This window comes from Callithrix jacchus, chromosome 11 (assembly GCF_049354715.1).
Source record: "Callithrix jacchus isolate 240 chromosome 11, calJac240_pri, whole genome shotgun sequence".
NCBI lineage: Eukaryota > Metazoa > Chordata > Mammalia > Primates > Cebidae > Callithrix > Callithrix jacchus.
In genome coordinates, this window is record NC_133512.1 from 51,259,989 (window position 1) to 51,281,975 (window position 21,987).

Consider the following 21,987-nt stretch of genomic DNA (forward strand, 5'->3'; position numbering starts at 1 on the left):
ACATAATATATTTTCTTAAGTCTTACTGAAATCAAGCAATCACTCTTGAGGACATTTTGGAAAACATTCCAAAGCCCCTTAGAGAAAAGGTAGAGTGACTGGCTCCAAGTGAATGTAATGCTGTATTTGAGAACAACAGCTGTGTTGTTCAACCAGGATGTGGCATAAGCTGTGAAAATGTACCTGGGTCCTGCACCCTACACATCTGGCTTCACTCCAAAGGGCAAAGTTTATCTGAGTTGCTAGTTTTTTTGCCTAGATTGCATGGTGAAAATGTCAATGGGCAAGGCTGAAGATGTTTCCTAATTGGGTTAAGCTATTAATCTGGGACTTCTGTATAATACATTTTATTGAGCAAACAGTCACTCTGCAGGGCTGTGGAATTTTGACTGTTTTTTGTTTGTCACAGGGCGATGCTCAAAAAGGAGAAGCTGGAGAAAGAGGTCCAGGGGTATGTACACAACTGGAATGCCTTCCTAAGAAAATAATCCTAGGAAGGAAAATCCTAGTTGCTGATTTTGTGGTTGACCGTTTCGACCCCTGTAGTGCAAGTGCAAAAGTGATTTCTATCTGCCTTGTGCTCTTGATGGCTCAGGAAGGCAATTAGAAAGATCTGATCTTAGAAGTGGAAATGTGGGAAGAAAATAGCTCAACAGGAGTGAAAATGGGAGCAGGAATGTTCAACCCTATCAAATTCTCTGATGCTTAATTTGACTTTGGTGGAAGGTTCCAATGAGAAAAGTATTTGCTTTATTTCTTATTTTTTTGTGTGTGATAATAAGTTAGAATTTCAGGAGAATAAGAACTACATAGTCTAAACTATACTTTTATTAATCCAATTCTGCAGAGATAATAAACTTTATCATTCTATTTGATTTCTTATCCCCCAAATTAGAAGATAGTGCCCAAGAACTAATTACAGTGTTTCTTATTTTGGACTTTCCTGGGCATTGCTGTTAAGTGTAACAAATAGCAGAGATGTGTACAGTGAATAAAAAGAAGACCATAAGACATTGGCCCTCTCTGCTTGTCCCCCTGGATGAGCCCTGAACTCAGACCCAGAGATGTTAAAAACTATTCTCTGGGCATTTTAAATCAACTTCATAAATAATCTGATAGAAAGTTTGATAATGTAAACAAAAACTCAATCTTAGATTTGTGTTATTCATTCAGGAAATATTTCTTAGGTATCTTCTACATATAAAGCATATAAGTATGTGAAAATAAAACTAAAATTATATTTTTAAGAAGCTTATTATCTCATAGGAGACTTTTATCTTCTATTCCTCAGTGACCACACATTTGGAAGTTTTATTTCCTTCATGAAGTTTCCTTTTGAAAAAAAAAAAAAAAAAAAAAAGGCCAGGCACAGTGACTCATACTTTGGGAGGCCTAGGTGGCAAGATCACTTGAGGCCACTAGTTCGAGACCAGCCTGGGCAACATAGTGAGACCTTCTCTCTACAAACAAATACATAATACTATTAATAAAAAAGTCATACATAGAATGAAATTTTGTAGTCTGATTCACATGTAACTGCAATAATAGCTTATTTATTAAATAGGTTTATTCAGTTCTCTAAGTATATATGACAATTCTATTTCCATACTTCAAAAATATAGCTGTATGAAAAAGACAAATAATCCCATTTGAAGAGGACTTGCTCCTGCAGACACCTGGCAATTTCCTAGGCCATGTAATATTCACTATTGTATTTCTTAAAGGGCCATAGGCAGTGACGCAATGGAAAAGACTATACAGGATTCCCAAGTGTGACACAGAAGACAGGAGAAGTGCTGGCCCCTGACTTAGTGTGAGATAAAAGACAGTAGCTTAAAGTCTGATTAGGGCTGATAAAGGAACCTTTTATTTCCTTGATGTTTTATATTTTAGACTGAATTTGAAAGGAGGACCATAATGGATACAAATATTTACACACATTTTAAAGGCCATTATCTCAGCTCATTCTCAAAGCCAATTTCTTTACGAGTCGCTGTGAAACATTCTTAGCTGCAATAGTTCATGGTTTAAAAGTCAGTATAACAATTTTGAAGGAACCATTATAGGCCATCACTTCTACAATGACTTTCAGTGTACATTATCTCCTCCAGTTCTGGCCCAAAGGATAACAAATTGGATATGAAAAGAAATCTGAATCTGAGAATAAAATGTGATAAAGATGAAAAACAGATTCTTTTCTTCTCCTCAGTAAATGCACATTTTTCCAAGCACAAAGAGAAATGAAACAGTTTACATTTCTATGGTTTAATTTTTCAGACTGTATAGATGTGTTTTTGTTATACCTTGTAATTGAAAAATGCCTAATTCTTATTCTAACTCTGCCTTAGACTATCATATTTTACGTTTTCTTTTCTTCTTAAATTAGGGAATTCCTGGGTACAAAGGTGACAAGGTAAGTTGGTAACAACCTATAGATAGACAGAATTTCAAAAAGAAAAACAGAAACATAAGTGTACTTATGAACTTAATGAAAGTTATTTTATTTATTTTTGTAAGTCTGGATTCCCTCTTTCCTGAGTTAACATAAAATAATAATAGAACTTAACAAATGGATGTGTGTTGTAAGGGATGGAGGGTACCATAAGATTCCTAAGATTAGAATCCAGCCTCCTTCAGCTTTGCAAACATGAATTATTTTACTAGAGAACCCCAATTTATAAGCCATGCAGCACAGGTATGCAGGCTAAATGTTTATTTACACAAACAGATTCAGCAATACTCCAAGTAGGTTTCTCCCTTGGAGCTTAACTTCCTATGAAAACCTAGACACCAAACCCTCTCCCAGGGGAAAGAGGATTTATTCTGGTTAAGCAGTGAAGAGCCACTGACTTCACTGATTCAGGCAACTGGGTAGAACTTGCGGGGCTAAATTTGGCAAACAAGCAAACAAAAGATATGGGTTGGTAGATGGTTTGATGATTATTTGTCAGTTACAAGTTAGGATATCAAACTGCTTTAAAAGGGATTAACAAGTTGTACTGGGGCTCAGGAACCTCTGAGAGTGCTCACTGGTTCATTGATAAGTCTGTCCCACAGTTATCTTTATTATCAGATTTTCTATCTGAAATTAGAACATGCACCTATCATCCATCCCATCCTACAGCGCTACAACCCTCAGGCATGGGAAAGAGGCTGGAACTTTTGAGGGTCCAGCTCTGGGTCTCTTCTGGCCTCCCTACTTCTCATGGAGCCAGGAGTCTGCAGGAGGTCTGTGCTCCTTCTGGATCATGCATTGGATAGCCAAGGCCCCAGAAGGCCTGCTGCTGGGAGGGCATTAAAAAACCTCTTTTCCATATCCATCTTTTTCCTAGACTGGAGGGGAGCCAAATGGTAGCTGTTGGGGCAGGAGAGGTCATGCAGGGCATCTTCACATGTGTGTTCATGTTCTTCTTGCTGTGGAAGGAATTGGAGGTAGGAAGTGAAGTGGGGGCCAGGGTGCCGGGGGCTCTGTCTGGCAAGGACCTCTGAGGAATTCCAAGTCTTTTAATTCGTTATTCCTTTTGAAGACACATTTATTAAAGAAGGAAGCCAGAACATTATTAGTTATCACCTTCAACTATTTAGACACATGGTATGTGGGCTTCCACTTACACTCTTTTTTTTAATTTTTAATTTTACTTTTTTAAATTGTACTTTAGGTTCTGGGGTACCTGTGTACATCATGCAGGATTGTTGCATAGGTACACACATGGCAATGTGGTTTGCTGCTTGCATCCCCCCATCACCTACATCTGGCATTTCTCCCCAGGTTATTCCTCCCCAACCTCCCCAGCCCTGCACTGTCCTTCCCTTGGCGCCCCCCAACAGACCTCAGTGTGTGATGCTCCCCTCCCTGTGTCCATGTGTTCTCATTGTTCATCACCTGCCTATGAGTGAGAACATGTGATGTTTGATTTTCTGTTCTTGTGTCAGTTTGCTGAGAATGATGGTTTCCAGATTCACCCATGTCCCTACAAAGACACAAACTCATCATTTTTTATGGCTGCATAGTATTCCACAGTGTATATATGCCACATTTTCCTTGTCCAGTCTATCATTGATGGGCATTTGGGTTGGTTCCAGGTCTTTGCTATTGTAAACAGTGTCACTATGAACATGTGTGTGCATGTGTCTTTATAATAGAACAATTTATAATCCTTTGAGTATATACCCAGTAATGGGATTGCTGGGTGTAATGGAATTTCTATTTCTAGATCCTTGAGGAATCTCCACACTGTCTTCCACAATGGTTGAACTAATTTACACTCCACCAGCAGTGTCAAAGTGTTCCTTTTTCTCCACATCCTTTCCAGCATCTGTTGTCTCCATATTTTTTAATGTTCGCCATTCTAACTGGTGTGAGATGGTATCTCAATGTGGTTTTGATTTGTATTTGTCTAATAGTCAGTGATGATGAACATTTTTTCGTATATTTGTTTGCCTCATATATGTCTTCTTTTGAAAAGTGTCTGTTCATATCCTTCGCCCCCTTTTGGATGGATTTGTTTGTTTTTTTTTCTTGTAAATCTGTTTTAGTTCTTTGTAGATTCTGGATATCAGCCCTTTGTCAGATGCGTAGATGGCAAAAATTTTTTCCCATTCTGTTGGTTGCCAGTTCACTCTAATGATTGTTTCTTTTGCTGTACAGAAGCTCTGGAGTTTAATTAGGTCTCATTTGTCTATTTTGGCTTTTGTTTCCAATGCTTTTGGTGTTTTAGTCATGAAGTCCTTGCCTATGCCTATATTCTGAATGGTTTTGCCTAGGTTTTCTTCTAGGGTTTTTATGGTGTTAGGTCTTATGTTTAAGTCTTTAATCCATCTAGAGTTCATTTTAATGTAAAGTATCAGGAAGGGGTCCAGTTTCTGCTTTCTGCACACTGCTAGCCAGTTTTCCCAACACCATTTATTAAACAGGGAATCCTTTCCCCATTGCTTGTTTTTGTCAGGTTTGTCAAATATCAGATGGTTGTAGATGTGTGCCCTTTATCATTTATATGTTGTGATCTACCCTATATCTCTGTTTTGGTACCAGTACCATGTTGTTTTGATTACTGTAGCCTTGTAGTTTGAAATCACGTAGCATGATGCTTCTGGCTTTGTTCTTTTTGCTTAGGATTGTCTTGGTGATGTGGCCTCTCTTTTTGTTCCATATGAAGTTTAAGGTGGCTTTTTCCAGTTCTGTGAAGAAGGTCATTGGTAGCTTTATGGGGATAGCGTTGAATCTGTAAATTACTTTGGGCGGTATGGCCATTTTCATGATATTGATTCTTCCTAACCATGAGCATGGAATATTTCTACATCTGTTTGTGTCCCCTCTTACTTCCTTAAGCAGTGGTTTGTAGTTCTCCTTGAAGAGGTCCTTCACATCCTTTGTTACTTGTATTCCTAGGTATTTTATTCTCTTTGTAGCAATTGTGAATGGGCATTTGCTCATGATTTCTCTCTTTGTTATTCTATTATTGGTGTATAGAAATGCTTGTGATTTCTGCACATTGATTTTGTTTCCTGAGACTTTGCTGAAGTTGCTTATCAGTTTAAGGAGATTCTGGGCTGAAATGATAGGGTCTTCTAAATGTACAATCATGTCGTCTGCAAATAGAGACAATTTGACTTCCTCTTTTCCTAATTGAATACCATTATTTATTTTTTTTCTTGCCTAATTGCTGTGACTGGAACTTCTAATACTATATTGAACAGAAGTAGCGTGAGAGAGAGCATCCTTGTCTACTGCTGGATTTCAAAGGGAATGCTTCCAGTTTTTGCCCATTCAGTATGATATTGGCTGTAGGTTTGTCATAAATAGCCTTTATCTTTTTGAGATATGTTCCTTCAATACCTAGTTTTTTGAGAGTTTTTAGCATAAAGGGCTGTTGAATTTTGTCAAATGCTTTCTCTACATCTATTGAGATAATCGTGGTTTTTGTCTTTGATTCTGTTTATGTGGTGGATTACATTTATAGACTTGCCTATGTTGAACCAGCCTTGCATCCCTACCATGAAGCCTACTTGATCGTGATGGATAAGCTTTTTGATGTGCTGTTGCAATAGGTTTGCCAGTATTTTATTGAAGATATTTGCATCTATGTTCATCATGGATATTGGCCTGAAGTTTTCCTCTTTTGTTGAGTCTCTGCCAGGTTTTGGTATCAGGATGATGTTGGTCTCATAAAATGATTTGGGAAGAATTCCCTCTTTCTGGATAGTTTGGAATAGTTTCAGAAAGAATGGTACCAGATCCTCTTTGTACATCTGGTAGAATTCAGCTGTGAAGCCGTCTGGACCTGGATTTTTTTGATTGGTAGGCTATTAATTGCTGCCTCAACTTCAGCCCTCGTTATTGGTCTATTCAAGGTTTCAACTACTTCCTGGTTTAGGCTTGGGTGGGTGCAAGTGTCTGGGAATTAATCCATTTCTTCCAGGTTTACTGGTTTATGTGCATAGAGTTGTTTGTAGTAATCTCTGATTTTGTTTGTATTTCTGTGGAATCAGTAGTGATATACCTTTATCATTTTTTTATTGCATCTATTTAATTCTTCTCCCTTTTCTTTTCTATTAATCTGGCTAGTGGTCTGTCTATTTTGTTGATCTTTTCAAAAAACCAACTCCTGGATTAATTGATTTTCTGAAAGATTTTTGTGTATGTGTGTCTGTATCTCCTTTAGTTCTGCTCTGATCTTAGTTATTTCTTGTCTTCTGCTAGCTTTTGAGTATCTTTGATCTTGCTCCTCTAGCTCTTTCCATTTTGATGATAGGGTGTTAATTTTAGATCTTTTCCTTTTTTCTCATGTGGGCATTCATTGCTATAAATATCCCTGTAGACACTGCTTTAAATGTGTCCCAGAGATTCTGGTATGTTGTATATTCATTCCTATTGGTTTCAAAAAACATCTTTATTTCTGCCTTCATTTCATTGTTTATCCAGTTGAGATTCAGGAGCCAGTTGTTCAGTTTCCAGGAAGTTGTACAGTTCTGAGTTAGTTTCTTAATCCTCAGTTCTAATTTGATTGCACTGTGGCCTGAGAGACTGTTATGATTTCCATTTTTTTGCATTTTCTGAGGAGTGATTTACTTCCAATTATGTGGTCAGTTTTAGAGTAGGTGCAGTGCGGTGCTGAGAAGAATGTATGTTCTGTGGATTTGGGGTGGAGAGTTTTGTAGATGTCTATTAGGTCCACTTGGTCCAGATCTGAGTTCAAGTCCTGGATATCCTTGTTAATTTTCTGTCTTGGAGATCTGTCTAATATTGACAATGGGGTGTTAAAGTCTCCCACTGATATTGTGTGGGAGTCTAAGTCTCTTTGTAGGTCATTAAGAACTTGCTTCATGTACCTGGGTGCTGCTGTATTTGGTGTGTATTTATTTAGGATAGTTAGCTCTCTTGATGCATTGATCCTTTTACCATTATGTAATGCCCTTCTTTGTCTCTTTTGATCTTTGTTGGTTTAAAGTCCATTTTATCAGAGTCTAGGATTGCAACTCCTAGTTTTTTTTTGCTTTCCATTTGCTTGATAAATCTTCCTCCATTCCTTTATTTTGAGCCTATATGTGTCCTTGCACATGAGATGGGTTTACTGAATACAGCACACCAATGGGTCTTGACTTTTTATCTAATTTGCCAGTATGTGTCTTTTGATCGGGGCATTTAGCCCATTTACATTTAAGGTTAATATTGTTATGTGTGAATTTGATCCTGCCATTTTGATGCTAGCTGGATGTTTTGCCTGTTAGTTGATGCATTTTTTTCATTGTGTCAATTGTCTTTACCATTTGGTATGTTTTTGGAGTGGCTGGTACTGGTTGTTCCTTTCCTTGTTTAGTGCTTCTTTCAGGAGCTCTTGTAAGGCAGGCCTGGTGGTGACAAAATCTCTCAGCAATTGCTTGTCCATAAAGGATTTCATTTCTCCTGTGCTTATGAAGCTTAGTTTGGCTGGATATGAAATTCTAGGTTGAAAGTTCTTTTCTTTAAGGATGTTGACTATTGGCCCCCCACTCTCTTCTGGCTTGTAGGGTTTCTGCAGAGAGATCCACTGTGAGTCTGATGGGCTTCTCTTTGTGGGTAATCCAACCTTTTTCTCTGGCTGCTGTTAGCATTTTTTTCCTTCATTTCAACCCTGGTGAATCTGAGGATTATGTGCCTTGGGGTTGCTTTTCTTGAGGGATATCTTTGTGGTGTTCTCTGTATTTCCTGGACTTCAGTGGTGGCCTGACTTGCTAGATTGGGGGAGTTCTTCTGAATAATATCCTGAAGAGTGTTTTCCAGCTTGGATCCATTTTCTCCGTCACATTCAGGTACACCTATCAAGCGTAGATTAGGTCTTTTCACATAATCCCATATTTATCGGAGGCTTTGCTCATTTTTTTTCATTCTTTTTTTCTCTATTCTTTCCTTCTCATTTTATTTCATTGAGTTGAACTTCAGTCTCTGATATTATTTCTTCTGCTTGGTAGATTCAGGTATTCAAATTTGGGTATGCTTCACAAAGTTCTTGTGCTGTGTTTTTCAGCTCTGTTAAATCATTTATATACTTCTGCAAGCTGTTTATTCTAGTTAGCATCTCATGTAACCTTTTTTCTAGGTTCTTAGTTTCTTTGCATTGGGTTAGCACATGTTCTTTTAGCTCTGAGAAGTTTGTTATTACCCATGTTCTGAAGCCTGTTTCTGTCAATTCATCAGATTCATTCTCCTTGCTTCTTTCATCCCTAGCTAGAGAGGAGTTGTGATTCTTAGGAGGAGGAGAGGCGTTCTGGTTTTTGGAGTTTTCATTCTTTTTGCACTGGTTTCTTCCCATCTTACTTGCTTTATCTACCTGAGGTTTTTGTAGTTGGTGACTTTCAGATGGGGTCTCTGAGTTGATGTCCTTTTTGTTGATGATGAAGTGATTGCTTTCTGTTTCTTAGTTTTCCTTCTATCAGTCGGGCTCCTCTGCTGCAGGACTTCTGGAGGTCCATTCAGTACCCTCCTTGCCTGGGGATCACCTTTGGGGGCTGCAGAACAGTAAGGGTTGCTGCCAATTTCTTGTTCTGTTATCTTCATCTCAGAAGGGTACCTGCCAGATGTCAGCCTGAGCTGTCCTTTATGAGGTGTCTCTTTGGGTATACTGGGGTTGGGGAGCTGCTTGAGGAGACAGTGTGTCCCTTATAGGAGCTCAAGTTCTGTCCTGGGAGCTCCGCTGTTCCATGCAGAGCTGCTGGGCAGGTACCTTTAAGTCTGCTGCAGTGGAACTCATAACTGCCTCTTTTTACAGGTGCCGTGTCCTAGGAAGGTCAGCTTTATTTATAAGTTCCTGTCATGCTGCTGCCTTTTTTCAAAAATGCCCTGCCCCACACAGAATAGTCTAGTCACAGTCTGCCAGCAGAGGTGTTGCTGAGCTGCCGTAGGCTCTGCCCAGCTGGTGTGTGGACTGCCTCAGTAGTGGTGGTTACCCTTCCCCCAGCTGAGCTGGGCCGTCCTGGTTCCGGCTGTGCTTGCTGGGAAACTCTCAATCCAGAGCGTTTCAGATTGCTTGTTTTGTCGGGGTGGTACCCGCCAAGCCAGATCGCCTGGCTCCCTGTCTCAGGACTCCCTTTCAGTTAAATGCGTGGCTCTGTCTCCCAGGCATTCTAGGCACCAGTTGAAACGGCCACCCAGATTTGTGTGAGTTTCTGTGTACCCAGCCGTTACTGGCTGAAACCGCTATGCTAAAAAAGGCAGTTTTCGGCTGGGAATCTCCTGGTCTGTGGGCAGTAAACATTTGTTTGGAAATGTGATGGGCACTCACACTCTGCGTTGTTCTTACTGGGAACTGCACTCTGGAGTTCTTCCTATTCAGCCATCTCGGATCCTCAGCCCTCCACTTACACTTACACTCTTGCCCTGCAAATATTATGGGTGAGCCTGCATGTGAGCCAATAAATATACCCTAATCACTGGCAATGTCAGAGCTCCAAGGGGAAGAGTATGAGAAACCCCATGATTCCACACTTTGCAGTCTTAAGAACTTAGGTAACTCAATATATTGGAGTATCTGTTTCTTTGACTGGATGGAATAAAATTTTGTACAGGCCTGCCTAATTTACAGAGTGGATGGAGAATCAAATAATGGGTGTGACAATGTATTCCAAAATGTTGGCTTTTCTGCAAATGTAAGTGCCATTATGAAGAGGAAAGGAACATATATTAGTATGAGAAAGCTAAAAAATTTTCATGGTTGTAAAATTATCCTGTATATAGTTGAGGAAAATTATGGGTGGCCCCCCTCCTCCATTTTGATTTATATAGTGAGGTAGTTATCAACACAAGGAAGCTTTATACATATATATTTTGAAAAGATTCATTTCACTGTCTAGAGAGTTATTGATTCACTGGAAGAGTTCTCACTTGGAAAATACAAGCTGTCAGAGCAAAGTGACCCTGAACCATCGACATTCAAACCAGAATTTCACTAGGAGCAGCAGCATCAGAAAATAGAGGCTGAGAACAGAGCTGATCTGTTCCTGGCTCTCTGAAATACTCACTCTCTCAAACTGTGTAATTGTGGCCATTCCACAGGGATTAATGAGCCCACCAAAAAGGAAAACGCCTTTGCAGAGGCAAATAACATGAATACAATATTTTCATTGATGGAAATCTGCTCCCCTCCCCACCAAAAACAAATGCAGTTCCTCAGGCCTCTATAGCTAACAAATCTGTCTGGACAAATGGAATGTGAATTCTAGCCAAAAGCATTTTGAGTGTATTTATGGTACTTTTCTGTTTTATATTTTGTTGGTTGACTCATTTTATTCCCATCCAACATTATTAAATTAATTGCTTTCTAATTGATTCTTCAAAAGTGATTTTCCATTTGCATTCAGAAATAATGTTCAACTTGTTCTAAGTGAAAGCTCAGTTTTTCCTGGGTCAGTTTGACTCACAAAAGGTTGTGAGAGAGAACAGATTGCTTTTGATCAGAGACATAGCTGCCTCTAAGAGTCACACCTCCCTCTTGCCTGCTCCTGATGCCTGCAAGAGCCCAGGCAGTACCCCAGGCAGAAATGTCAGGTTAATGGAAAGTTACTTGCAGCCTATGACAGTGTGCCTTTTTCAGCTACAGGTGACTGATAAGAACATGGACTTGAGAGCCTAACAGACTCAAGCCTGTGGTCATAATCTCTCTGAGCCTCATTTTGCTTATCTGTGAGTGGAGATATACCTTGAAAGGCTGCTATGGGGATTAGCAATCATGTAGTTATGATGCATACTTTGCATTGATAAATGGAAGTTACAATTGTGATTTCCCTTCTTAGAGCACTGCTATTCAAACTGTAGTCTGAAAGCTGGCTGCCAGTCTTAGGAATAGTTTGTTACTATTCTGCAACAAGATAAAGCTTCCCCCAGCATATAAATCCACTATATTACTATGTATGTTGTTAAAAGTTCAGCTGATATTTATTTTTCATAGCAAGACTTCCTGGATGAAGGAAGTAGTGCCTTGATTTATATTTGAATGCAGTTTCCTTATGTCATTGTGTCGTGGCACTTCCAGTAGCATGCCCTAGAGCAGTAGAAGCGGAATAAAGCAGCAACAGCAGCAGCAGCAGCAGCAGCACTGGGTGAGAGCACTGGACTAGGAGTCATTGGGTAGCCTGTGCATTTAAATAAAGCATTTAACATTTCCAATTGTGTTTCCTTATCTTGAAAATGAGAATTGAATTGAGGCTCAAAATAAAGATATATATATATATATATATATATAAAAGCATTTTGAAAACGCTAAAGTGTTTTATAGCAAGAGATAATTCTATGATTATAAAACTTTAGTCATTTTTCTGACTGTCACCTTTTAGTTCTAATTATTAGATGTCTCAAAAGTCTGACATAGGGATTGATATTCAGAGGTCCCAATTCTCATTCTATTTGAGCAAACTAACCTTTTAAAAATATTTATTTTTACTTAAAAATTTTAATTGACATATCTAAAAAGTTCATATTTATTGTATTGTATAAAATATGATTTGATAAGTGTATATGTTGTAAAAAGGGTAACTCGAGCTAATTGACATATGTATCACCTCACATAATGATCAATTTTTGTGGTGAGAATGCTTAAAGTCTATCCTTTTAGTGATTTTCAATACAAGACATGTTATTAACAATAGTCATCATGTTGTACAACAGATCTCTTGAACTTACTGCTCCTATCTAAGTTTTGTATCTTTTGACCAACATTTTTCAAGTTTCCACCCATTACCCCGGTAACCACCCTTCAACTCTGTGCTTCTGTGAGTTCAACGGTTTTAGATCTCACATATAAGTGAGATCATGCCATATTTGTCTTTCTGTTTCTGGCTTATTTCACTTAACATGATGTCTTCCAGGTTCAGGTTCATCTATATTGTTACAAATGACAGGATTTCCTTTGTAAAGACTGAATAATATTCCATTGTATACCACATTCTCTTTACTTAACCTTCTTAATTACAAATTTTTAGTCTATAAAATTAGATTAACATCTCAGACAGTTAATGTCAGATTAACTGAGATGCAATATTTATGATAAACTATCACTAATAAACTTGAAAGGACAACTCAAATTTTTTTTTTTTGCAATATTCTAGGGCAGACAGGGCAGTAGAGCATAATGAAAAATCTGTAGCATGCTGGCTTCCAAGCCTGGCTCTCCCATAGCAGACCTTGCTACCTCATTATGGCACCTGTTCCTACCAACTCACAATGCAATCTCATCTCAGATCCTGTCTCTCACAGTTCTCCAGGTGAACCCTGCTAGGTGATCAAGATTGGTACTCAGGCTGAAGCATGGTGTTTTTAAAAAATAGAAATTCTGAGTTAGAATATCTGGGTTCAGACCCTGACTTTTTACTTACTAGCTACTTTATAGAAGAAAGTTATGTTGTTGAGTTTAAATGTTCTCAAGTATAAAATAAGAATGATAAAGCTGATCTCCTCGGGCTATTATGTGGATTCAATTAAAAAATGTATGCAAAGAGCATCTAATATGTGGTTAGACGCTAGGTTCCTTTTTTTCTAGTTTTATCCATTTCTTAAAAATTTCAACCATTATTACATTGTTGCTGATGTGTTCCTGTCAAGTTAAGGATGGCTCATGGGTAAAAATAATCAGACTTCAATGCACATGCAACCCACAGTATTGAAGCTAAAATTGTGTAGAAACCAACAGAGTGCTTATGTTACAAGAATCTGCTGGGAATTAAAAAAAAAAAAACCCAAACATTTTTAATAGTGAATGACTACAAGTGTTCTCTTATTTATTTCACTTATTTATTTTTTAGGGTGAACGTGGGGAATGTGGTAAACCAGGAATAAAAGGTGACAAAGTAAGGAACATGTTTTTAAAATGCTTACAGCTGTGATCCCATTTGGGTTGTTTCCTTAAGGGGAAATTCCTGTGCTGAATTATGGTGATCTCACTACTAAGTTGGAATCAATGGCTCAATTTTTCACATCTGTAAAACGTGGTAGAAAACAAAGTGATGCCTAACTCAAAAATGGAGCCCCAAATGCCTTTCTTATGGACCATTAAGACTTTGTGACACCCTAACCTTGGAGGCCACACCTACTGAATGTTATGATGAAGAGAATTATTTAACCAGCAAAGTTAATTCAAGCTGCAGTTCAGTCAGAGTAGAATTGCTTTCCAGATGTGAACACTGAGAACAGGCACTTTCCAAAAGAGTGTGAAGAACTCTGAAAAAGTCAGTGAAATAGTTATAAAGAGTGTGGGGCAACTAGACATAGAGATTTATAATTTTGAAAATGTAGACACAGACAATTGGATAGATATTCACCTTTATTTAAAAAATAAATATAGGCCGGGCACTTTAGGAGGCTGAGATGGGTGGATCACCTGAAATCAGGAGTTCGAGACCAGCCTGACCAACGTGATGAAACCCCGTCTCTACTAAAAATACAAAAATTAGCTGGGCATGGTGGCATGTTCCTATAGTTGAGACAGCAGAATTGCTTGAACCCAGGAGGCAGAGGTTGCAGTGAGCCGAGATTGTGCCAGTGCACTCCAGTGTGGGTGACAGAGTGAGACTCCATCACACACACACACACACACACACACACACACACACAGCACTTAAATTTGGAAATAGTATTAAGTATGTTAAAGAGTTTCTCAAAAGGCCAAATATATCTGAAACATAAAGGGTCCAAAAAATACAGCCAAAAATAAATAGTTTTCATTACAGTTAAGAACTATCAACATCATGCCACCAAGATACCAAACTTTTTCAGTTTCTATGTTATAATTCTGGAATGGTGTCAAGGAGAGAAAATGAGGCAGAAGGTTAGGAGAAGAGGAGGAGAAAATGACATTGGTTCATGGAACTAAACACTTTAAATAGATTGAGACTTTCTGAATGCTTTTAAACTACTGTAGAGCTAAAGGTCAGATGAATCTGCAAAATGTAGGCTTGGTAATTATCTCTGGTCAAAATGGGAAATGTGAAAATAAATAGATTTTTTGCTGGGATGTAATTGAACATGTAAGATGTACTTGGATACTGGAAATACAGGAAAAGGGACACACATAGAATAGAACAGAAATGAAAGTCAAACAATACCTGGGAAAACTAGATTAAATAAAAATGGTTGACAAAGGATATCATATTTCATTGACTAAGATGTCAGGGATTGTTAAATGTCCCATTATTTTCCATGTCAAAAATAAAGAAAGAAGAAAACCCCACTGCCAATTATAAATGTAAGGTGCAATTGATTATAAAATATACCTCAATGTCAGAGATATAAAAACGTGAAAGGCCAGGCACAGTGGCTCACGCCTGTAATCCCAGAACTTTGGGAGGCTGAGGCAGGTGGATCACCTGAGGTCAGGTGTTTGAGACTAGCCTGATCAACATGGTGAAACCTGTCTCTACTAAAAATACAGAAATTAGCTGGGCATGGTGGTGTGCACCTATAATCCCAGCTACTCAGGAGGCTGGGGCAAGAGAATTGCTTGAACCCAGGAGGCAGAGGTTGCAGTGAGCCGATTGTGCCATTGCACTCCAGCCTGGGTGACAGAGTAAGACTCCATATCAAAAACAAAACAAAAACAACAAACAGCAAAATATTATCTCATCAGCATGGGCAACTTGGGAGGCTAAGGTGAGAGGATTCCTTGAGCTTGGGAGGTAGAGGCTGCAGTGAGCTACTCCATCCTGGGCAACAGAGCAAGACCCTGTCTCCAAAAAACCCAAAAAAACAAAAAACAACCACCAAAACCAAATGCACAAAAGTATTATGCCACCTATAAAATTAGCAAACAGGAAGTAATTTATAATGCTAATTGTTAATGGGGAGCCTGTAAGATGAAGATACACTCTCTCATACTCAGGGAGTGGGAATGATCAACAAACAAACTTCATGGAGTAAGTGTCCCTCCCTTTATTTCTACATATGGCCTGGGAGACAGAGCCAGCAAACCTTAAATGTGCTTATAGTCTCTGCTTCTGTCATCCCCTTCTAGGAGACTATTTTTAGGAGTGAATCAGAAATTGGACAGAGATTTATACATAAAGATGTTCATTATAATATTACTTATATGTTGGGTCAAAACTAGGGAAATGAGTAAATAAATTATGGTAGTTTCCTGTTCTTGAATATTTTCTGTTTACTCTGAGTTTTTAATGACATGGAAAAATATTTTTGATACAATGTAAGGCCAAATAGGACACAAAATCAGACATACACTTTGATCACATTATTTGACGAGAAATCTATTGGGAATAAAACTGGAGGAAATATGCCAAAAATGTTAACGGTATTTGCCTCTGTGTGATTTTTCAAATTGTTTCTTAAATGTTTTTCTATAATTTTCAAAGTGTCTCAATTGTTAACAGTTATACTTTGATAAGCAAAAAAAAAAAAAAAGTGGAAATCTGGGGAAATAAAAACTAGACTATGTTCTCCCTCACAAAATAAATTTTAAAGGGTTTCCTGATTATGGGACAGAATGAAATATTTTCTATTAGAAGAGAATTGAATATAAACAGTGTTTTCCAAGTTCAATGTCTTGAAGATGAGCCAAAGAGTGATCTAGGTATCATGGAAATGTACTACATTGTTAATTTAACTGACATTGCCCTGTTTGAAGGAGATATTATTCCAATAAGTTTAGCCCTCCAAGGAATCTTAAAAAGTAATTTATTTACTCTAATCTAAATGACCAAACTGTCAATACATAAGTAAAGGAGTTACATCTAAAATTGTATTTTCGTGGAGTTTATTTAGTTAAGGAAAGTTTGACACTCCTACTCCTTGGCTTGTTAATTAGGATTATTTTAATTTATTGTCTTTGATGTTAAGACAACAATTACAGAGAACACATTTCCTTCCCTCCTGTATGTTGAAGATGTGTATTTAGAGAGACTTATTTTCAATTTTATTTCACAGGGATCCCCAGGGCCATATGGAGCAAAGGGACCTAGAGGAATTCAGGTAAGGGGGTAAAAACCTAAGTCTGGATTAGAATCACCTGGGGAGATTTTAAACCATCCCCTTGCCCACTTACACCCTCTGCCAATTAAATCAAAGTGTCTGGAAATTAAAGCCAGGTGTTAATTTTTTAAAGATCCCCAGATGACTCCAGTGTGCAACAAATTTTGGAAATGCCTTCCCTAAAGTTTTTAATAAGTTAACTAAGACTCCCAGAGATAGGTACCAACAGGCAAATATTAGTAAGTAGCTAATGGGGTGAAGTTAAAAAATTAAGAATCTGGAAAGACAGAGAAAGTCAAAGTGGTTAAAAGCAGGATGTAACTATTTTTGCCTGCTACTATAGTGTAGTTCGAAAAGTTATACAGTTTAATCTAAATCACAGTATTTATATTGTTTTGTAACTACAGGTGATGTTCTATAATAGGGACTGATTCTCTAAGGCATTTAAGTTAGACATTCATAGGTTTCAGAAAATAATTTGAATCTTTTTCTAGCCTAGGAACTTGTCTAGAGTTATAACGGTGGTCTGTGTTAGGAGTTAATTTCAGTATTTCAGGAAGCCTACAGAAAATTACAATTTTACCCAGAATTTCCTAACCATCTAGTTAACCACTAACTTTTTGCTTTACTCTGGAAATGTCAGAGCCACGAAGTAATTCTGGTTATCACAGGTTCTTTGGAAGCTCTAACTTCAGTTACATATGCCTTAGATATTTTTTAAAAAGAAGAGGTTTAATAGGTAAAATCTTTTTTAGAAAGAGTCAAGAACGTTGGAATAACGTTGGAAATACAGGTTTAGTAAATAAACATCTTGTTAATTAATTGTTTGCTGTTAGCATAAGTGCTATTTTAGAAGCTACTTATTTGACACAAATTTATCTTATGCCATTTCTTGATTAGAATCACCTGGGGAGATTTTAGACCATCCCCTTGCCCGTTTACACTCTCTGCCAATTTAGCTCAGAGTTACACAGTCTAACTTCTAATGCCAGGATCTACAAGGGACCCTAAAGAATGATTCATTCCTGCTTGGCCTTTTGTACTCAGAACTAATTCTTGGTTTTCATCTTGGACCAGGGAATTAGTGGACCTCCAGGAGATCCAGGCCCAAAAGGGTTTCAAGGCAATAAGGTAATCTTACCCTTTGGCTAAAGACAGGCCTTTCCCCTAGTGCACCATGGTAGTACATGTTTTATTAGGTAAAAGTCAATGGATTTTTTTGAGGAAGTACCTTTGGAAATGCATAATAACCTGCAGATGTGTACAGAGAATCAAGCCCAAGTGCATTCAGGAAGTCAGCAGCATACCTTTATCATTTATTATTATGTTACTCAAACGAGGGCATTATTAGCAGTAAGCCATTATCTAGAATCTTTGCCACATTTCCTTCTTAATCCTGACCTTTATTTATTTTATGGCTTATTAGAAACAGAAAAGCAATAACTAGCAACACAATTCAAACCACTCACTCTATTTCCCAAATGTAATGTCACCTCAATATACAGTTTATAGGGGAAGGAAATTTACAATTGCTATATAAACAGAAATCGAGCTTTTTTAAATTACAGGGAAATCTCAGCCATCAGCACCATGCTTGTAATATGATTCCACAGAAAACCAGCCAAGACAGATAGGGAGGGGTTGAATATAAGCCATATAGAAAAAAAGACGCTGATAGGAGGGATATTTAAAAGGCCTGGTTATAAGGCTGTCTTTTCCAATGATAGTGGCCATTAATTTGCTAAAACAAGCTTTTTAGTTCATTTTTAACTCTTCTAAATGTTTAGTAAATTTCACAGATACAGTAAATATCCAGTAAACAGTGTCAACTTAGTGATTTGAGTGGTATGGAATTTGTGGCAGTAATAACAGCAGAAGATGCTGTCCTCAACTGACCCTAAAGAAAGCCAGCTTTTTAAGGGTGATATTAAATTGAAGTTGTAGGGAGCAATTGGGCTACTTGAGAGAGAGCAAAGAGAGTGACAAGTATAGTATTTTTAATGAGACAGTGACAGTGCGTGATTTACCAGGCCACTTTTAATTGGCAAATTAAAATAGAATGGGCTTCTCAGCAGGCATGTGCTTAGGCTTCATTTGGGAAAACATCTTTTTCACATCTTGCCTATGATTAATTCTCTCTGGGGAAAGAAATGGCCTTGTTGAATACTGATGAGCAGTAGTTTTCATAAAATTGTGTTGGCTACAGGTACAATCCTAAAGCAAAAAAATATATATTTTGACAGTCAACACAATTTTTAGAATTCTTTAGTTACCTAAGATGATTTTCACATTTGTGAAAAAAAGATTTAAAATCAGGGATCAGAACTAGGGTTTGCAGAAGTGATAGAATCATAGAATGTTTGAGCCACTAGGGATGTTAAACATCATACTGGCTTAACATTTTCATTTTGGAAATGAGAAATGAAGCCTGGAGATCAAATGGCTTGCCTGAGGCTGAGTCCCAGCCAGGTCCCATCATCTGTGGAGGGCACTGGGGTGGTCGTGGCCTGGAAATAGTGCCTGAAGCTTTGGATGATGCAGGCTGTGGCAGTAATGATGGTATGGTAGGGAAGAGATCCAAAAAAAGGTGCTCCTCCTGGGCAAGACCAGCCTGGGTAACACGGTGAAACCTCATCTCTACTAAAATAAAAAAAAAATTGGCTGGGTATGGCAGCATGCACCTGTAGTCCCAGCTACTTGAGAGGCTGAGACAGGAGAATTGCTTGAACCTGGGAGGTGGAGGTTGCAGTGAGCTGAGATTATGCCACTGCACTCCAGCCTGGGTGATAGAGCAAGAGTCTGTCTCCAAAAAAAAATGCTCCTTCTCTCTCTCTCTTTTTCTTTTTAGAGATAGAGTGTCACTTTGTTGCCTCAGCTGGAGTACAGGGGCATGATCATAACCAACTGTAACTTGAACTCCTGGGCTCAAGTGATTCTCCTGCCTCAGCCTCCGAAATAGCTGGAACTACAGGCACACACCACAGTGCCTGGCTAAGTTATAAATTATTTTGTAGAGATGGGCTCTCACATTATTGTCCAGTCTAGTATGGTCTGGAACACCTGGTCTCAAGGGATCCTTCTGCCCTTCAGCACCTCCCAAAATGTAGAGATTACAGGGGCGAGCCACCATACCTAGCCCAATTCTTTATGTCTAATAGTCTTATCACTTAGGACTATAAATTATTTTAATAAAATTTAGCTTTTAATTTCAACAATGTATTAATTTTTAATAATGCACCAAATGTGTTTTTTGAGGGGGGTTTGGTTATAATTTTTCTGACATAATAGCACTTCGTGGTTGACTTTTACAGCACAATTATAAAAGGAGTCATTTTTCCAAAAGCATTTGAGCACTTCATCAATTTCTCAAGGGCCTCTCTTTTGTAAAATATACATGACATAAAACTGCCACTTACATTTTAATCACAAAGTTCACTGCCAGGTGAACAAAGTTCATTGCCAATTGAAAAGTTGTCAATTTCTAGAGAATGTTGGGGATTGCTGGGAGGCTATGAAGTGGGTGTGAGTTCCCCTTTTCCCTCTAGTTGTGGTTCTGGTTTAAGGTCTTGACTCTTACTTTGACACTATTACTAATTTCTATATAATTTTTACTACTCTTTGGATCTGTTACCTGGAGTTTCATGTCACATTGATCATTAGCTTTGTTTTCATTTTATACATTTATTAGTGTACTGTCATAAAAGTCAGTTTTCAGGGAGTGATTTCATCTTGCCTCCTAGAATGTATTATACTTTGAAGACATAATAATCTATTTTGTTCCTCAATCTGGAAATAATATTTTATAGTGACATTTCTTTTTATACATTTTATTAGACAGTTTTAAAAGAAACTGCTATTGCAATTTGTGCAAAGAAACTGTCTAAAATTCAGTAATTTTGTATTCTTTCATGGGTCCAAGGAAGATTACTTATTTTAAAACTTCTATAATAGCTAACATTTATTTATTGTGTATTTATTTGTTGGGGTCACCCCACACTGGGCACCACTGTCAGGGTCACCACCTGCAGGGGTCTGTCCTGCAGACCTTGACTCAGCTGTGGATGAATAAAGTACACTGACACACAGATTCTATGCTTTGCTACTTCGGCTGAGTGTCTGTACCACTTACAGACTCCCTTGAGAGTGCTGTGAAGAGATAGCAGCTGCTGGCCCCCACCAGCCAGTGAGACTTGCATTTGTTTAGTAAAGTTTAATTGACAAAGGCTTGAGTCAACACCACTAGAGTGAAGAGATTAAAGGACAGGTTCCAATGCCCAAAGCAAACACCTTTAGAGGGTAATCTCCCTGATCAACCTCCCCACAGCCCCCCAAGAGGGACATCCAGCTTAAACATTGGTTTTAAGACCACATGAATAAACAAGTTAGCTAGGTAAATTACTCCCATTCCTTTGTCTTTGTGCCCTAATCTCTCTGGCTCCTGGAAAGAGACTCTGGCTGCCTTCAGCAAAGAACTATAGAAAAAAACTCTTAGGCCTTCCAAAAGGATTTGAGACTGTATTCTAAAACTTTCTCTAATATTTTCCCCTTAATATTTTTGCCATCACCCTGAGTGGATTCTTACATTTATTATGTATAGGTACAGTTTTAAATACTCAATACTAGCACCACTTTTGAGACATGATCTATTCTTATTTCCTTTGTACAGATTAGTCTACTAAGATAAGTCTGTAAGACTACCAAAACCCAGACGTCTGCTCTTAGCTACTATATTATATTGCTTTAGAAAAAAATTGCTGAATTTCCTGAATATTTGGTCTGAAATAAATGCATTTCTTTTTGACAGTATGAAAGTTCTATCTGTTTTCCCTTTTGGTAGACTCTGTCTAGGGACAACAGTTTGTTGAAAGGTGCATTTCTACTGGGTTTTAATGTTCATCTGAAAGTGCAGGAAAAAGAAAGGGAATCTCTTGGGAAAAGAACAACAGTAATGCTAATTGTGCATTTTCAAATATATTTCATATAAGACCTGAAAATAGAAATCTTTGTAACATTTGCAAAAATTCCATGAGAGTTTCTAGATGGGGCCTGCCTATGTCTATGAATTTATGAATAGTCTTTCTCTTGAATTATACTTGCTTCCTGTTGCTTTCAGGATTGGCTTTTCTTCATTAAAGGGTTTTCAGAAAAGGTGGCCAAAGAACAAAAGGAAAAAAAATAGCATGTGTTAAATCAGGAAAAAATATGCTCCTGGCCCAGTTTCACAAATCATTTCTGTTAATAATACTTTCCACATGTAAAGTGGCTCCTAATCTGCCTTGAATGGCTTTGTTGACTTAGCAACAAAACATAGATGTTTCTCAGAAAGAAGCCTGAGCTCAGAGGCCACCTCAGCCTCTAGCACACATGAAGGTCATCTTATGGCATTCATAAGAACATCTTAACAGTCTCTGAAATAAGTTAGAGTTATAGTCACACAAGTGCCCAAGAAGCCTTGTATCTGAGACCATACTGAAAATGCGACTCAGGAGAGAGCACTGTGCTCTGAGGAAAGACTGAACCCGTAAAAACCCAATGCTGCTGCC

General features: G+C 38.0%; 1 protein-coding gene across 31 annotated transcripts in view; it reads left to right on the plus strand.

The window, feature by feature from the left end:
- COL28A1 (collagen type XXVIII alpha 1 chain) overlaps positions 1-21,987 on the plus strand; it is a 196,372-nt gene that overhangs the window by 41,904 nt on the left and 132,481 nt on the right. For 20 of the 31 annotated variants that reach the window (XM_017975339.4, XM_078342703.1, XM_078342705.1 and 17 more), the window contains 5 exons: positions 410-451; positions 2,387-2,413; positions 13,270-13,314; positions 16,400-16,444; positions 17,522-17,575. In XM_017975339.4, coding sequence (XP_017830828.2) covers positions 410-451; positions 2,387-2,413; positions 13,270-13,314; positions 16,400-16,444; positions 17,522-17,575 — 213 coding nt within the window. Of the gene's footprint in view, positions 1-409; positions 452-2,386; positions 2,414-3,332; positions 3,433-13,269; positions 13,315-16,399; positions 16,445-17,521; positions 17,576-21,987 lie in introns of all 31 variants that reach the window. The other 11 variants (XM_078342707.1, XM_078342706.1, XM_035254921.3 and 8 more) reach the window with 2 other exon arrangements.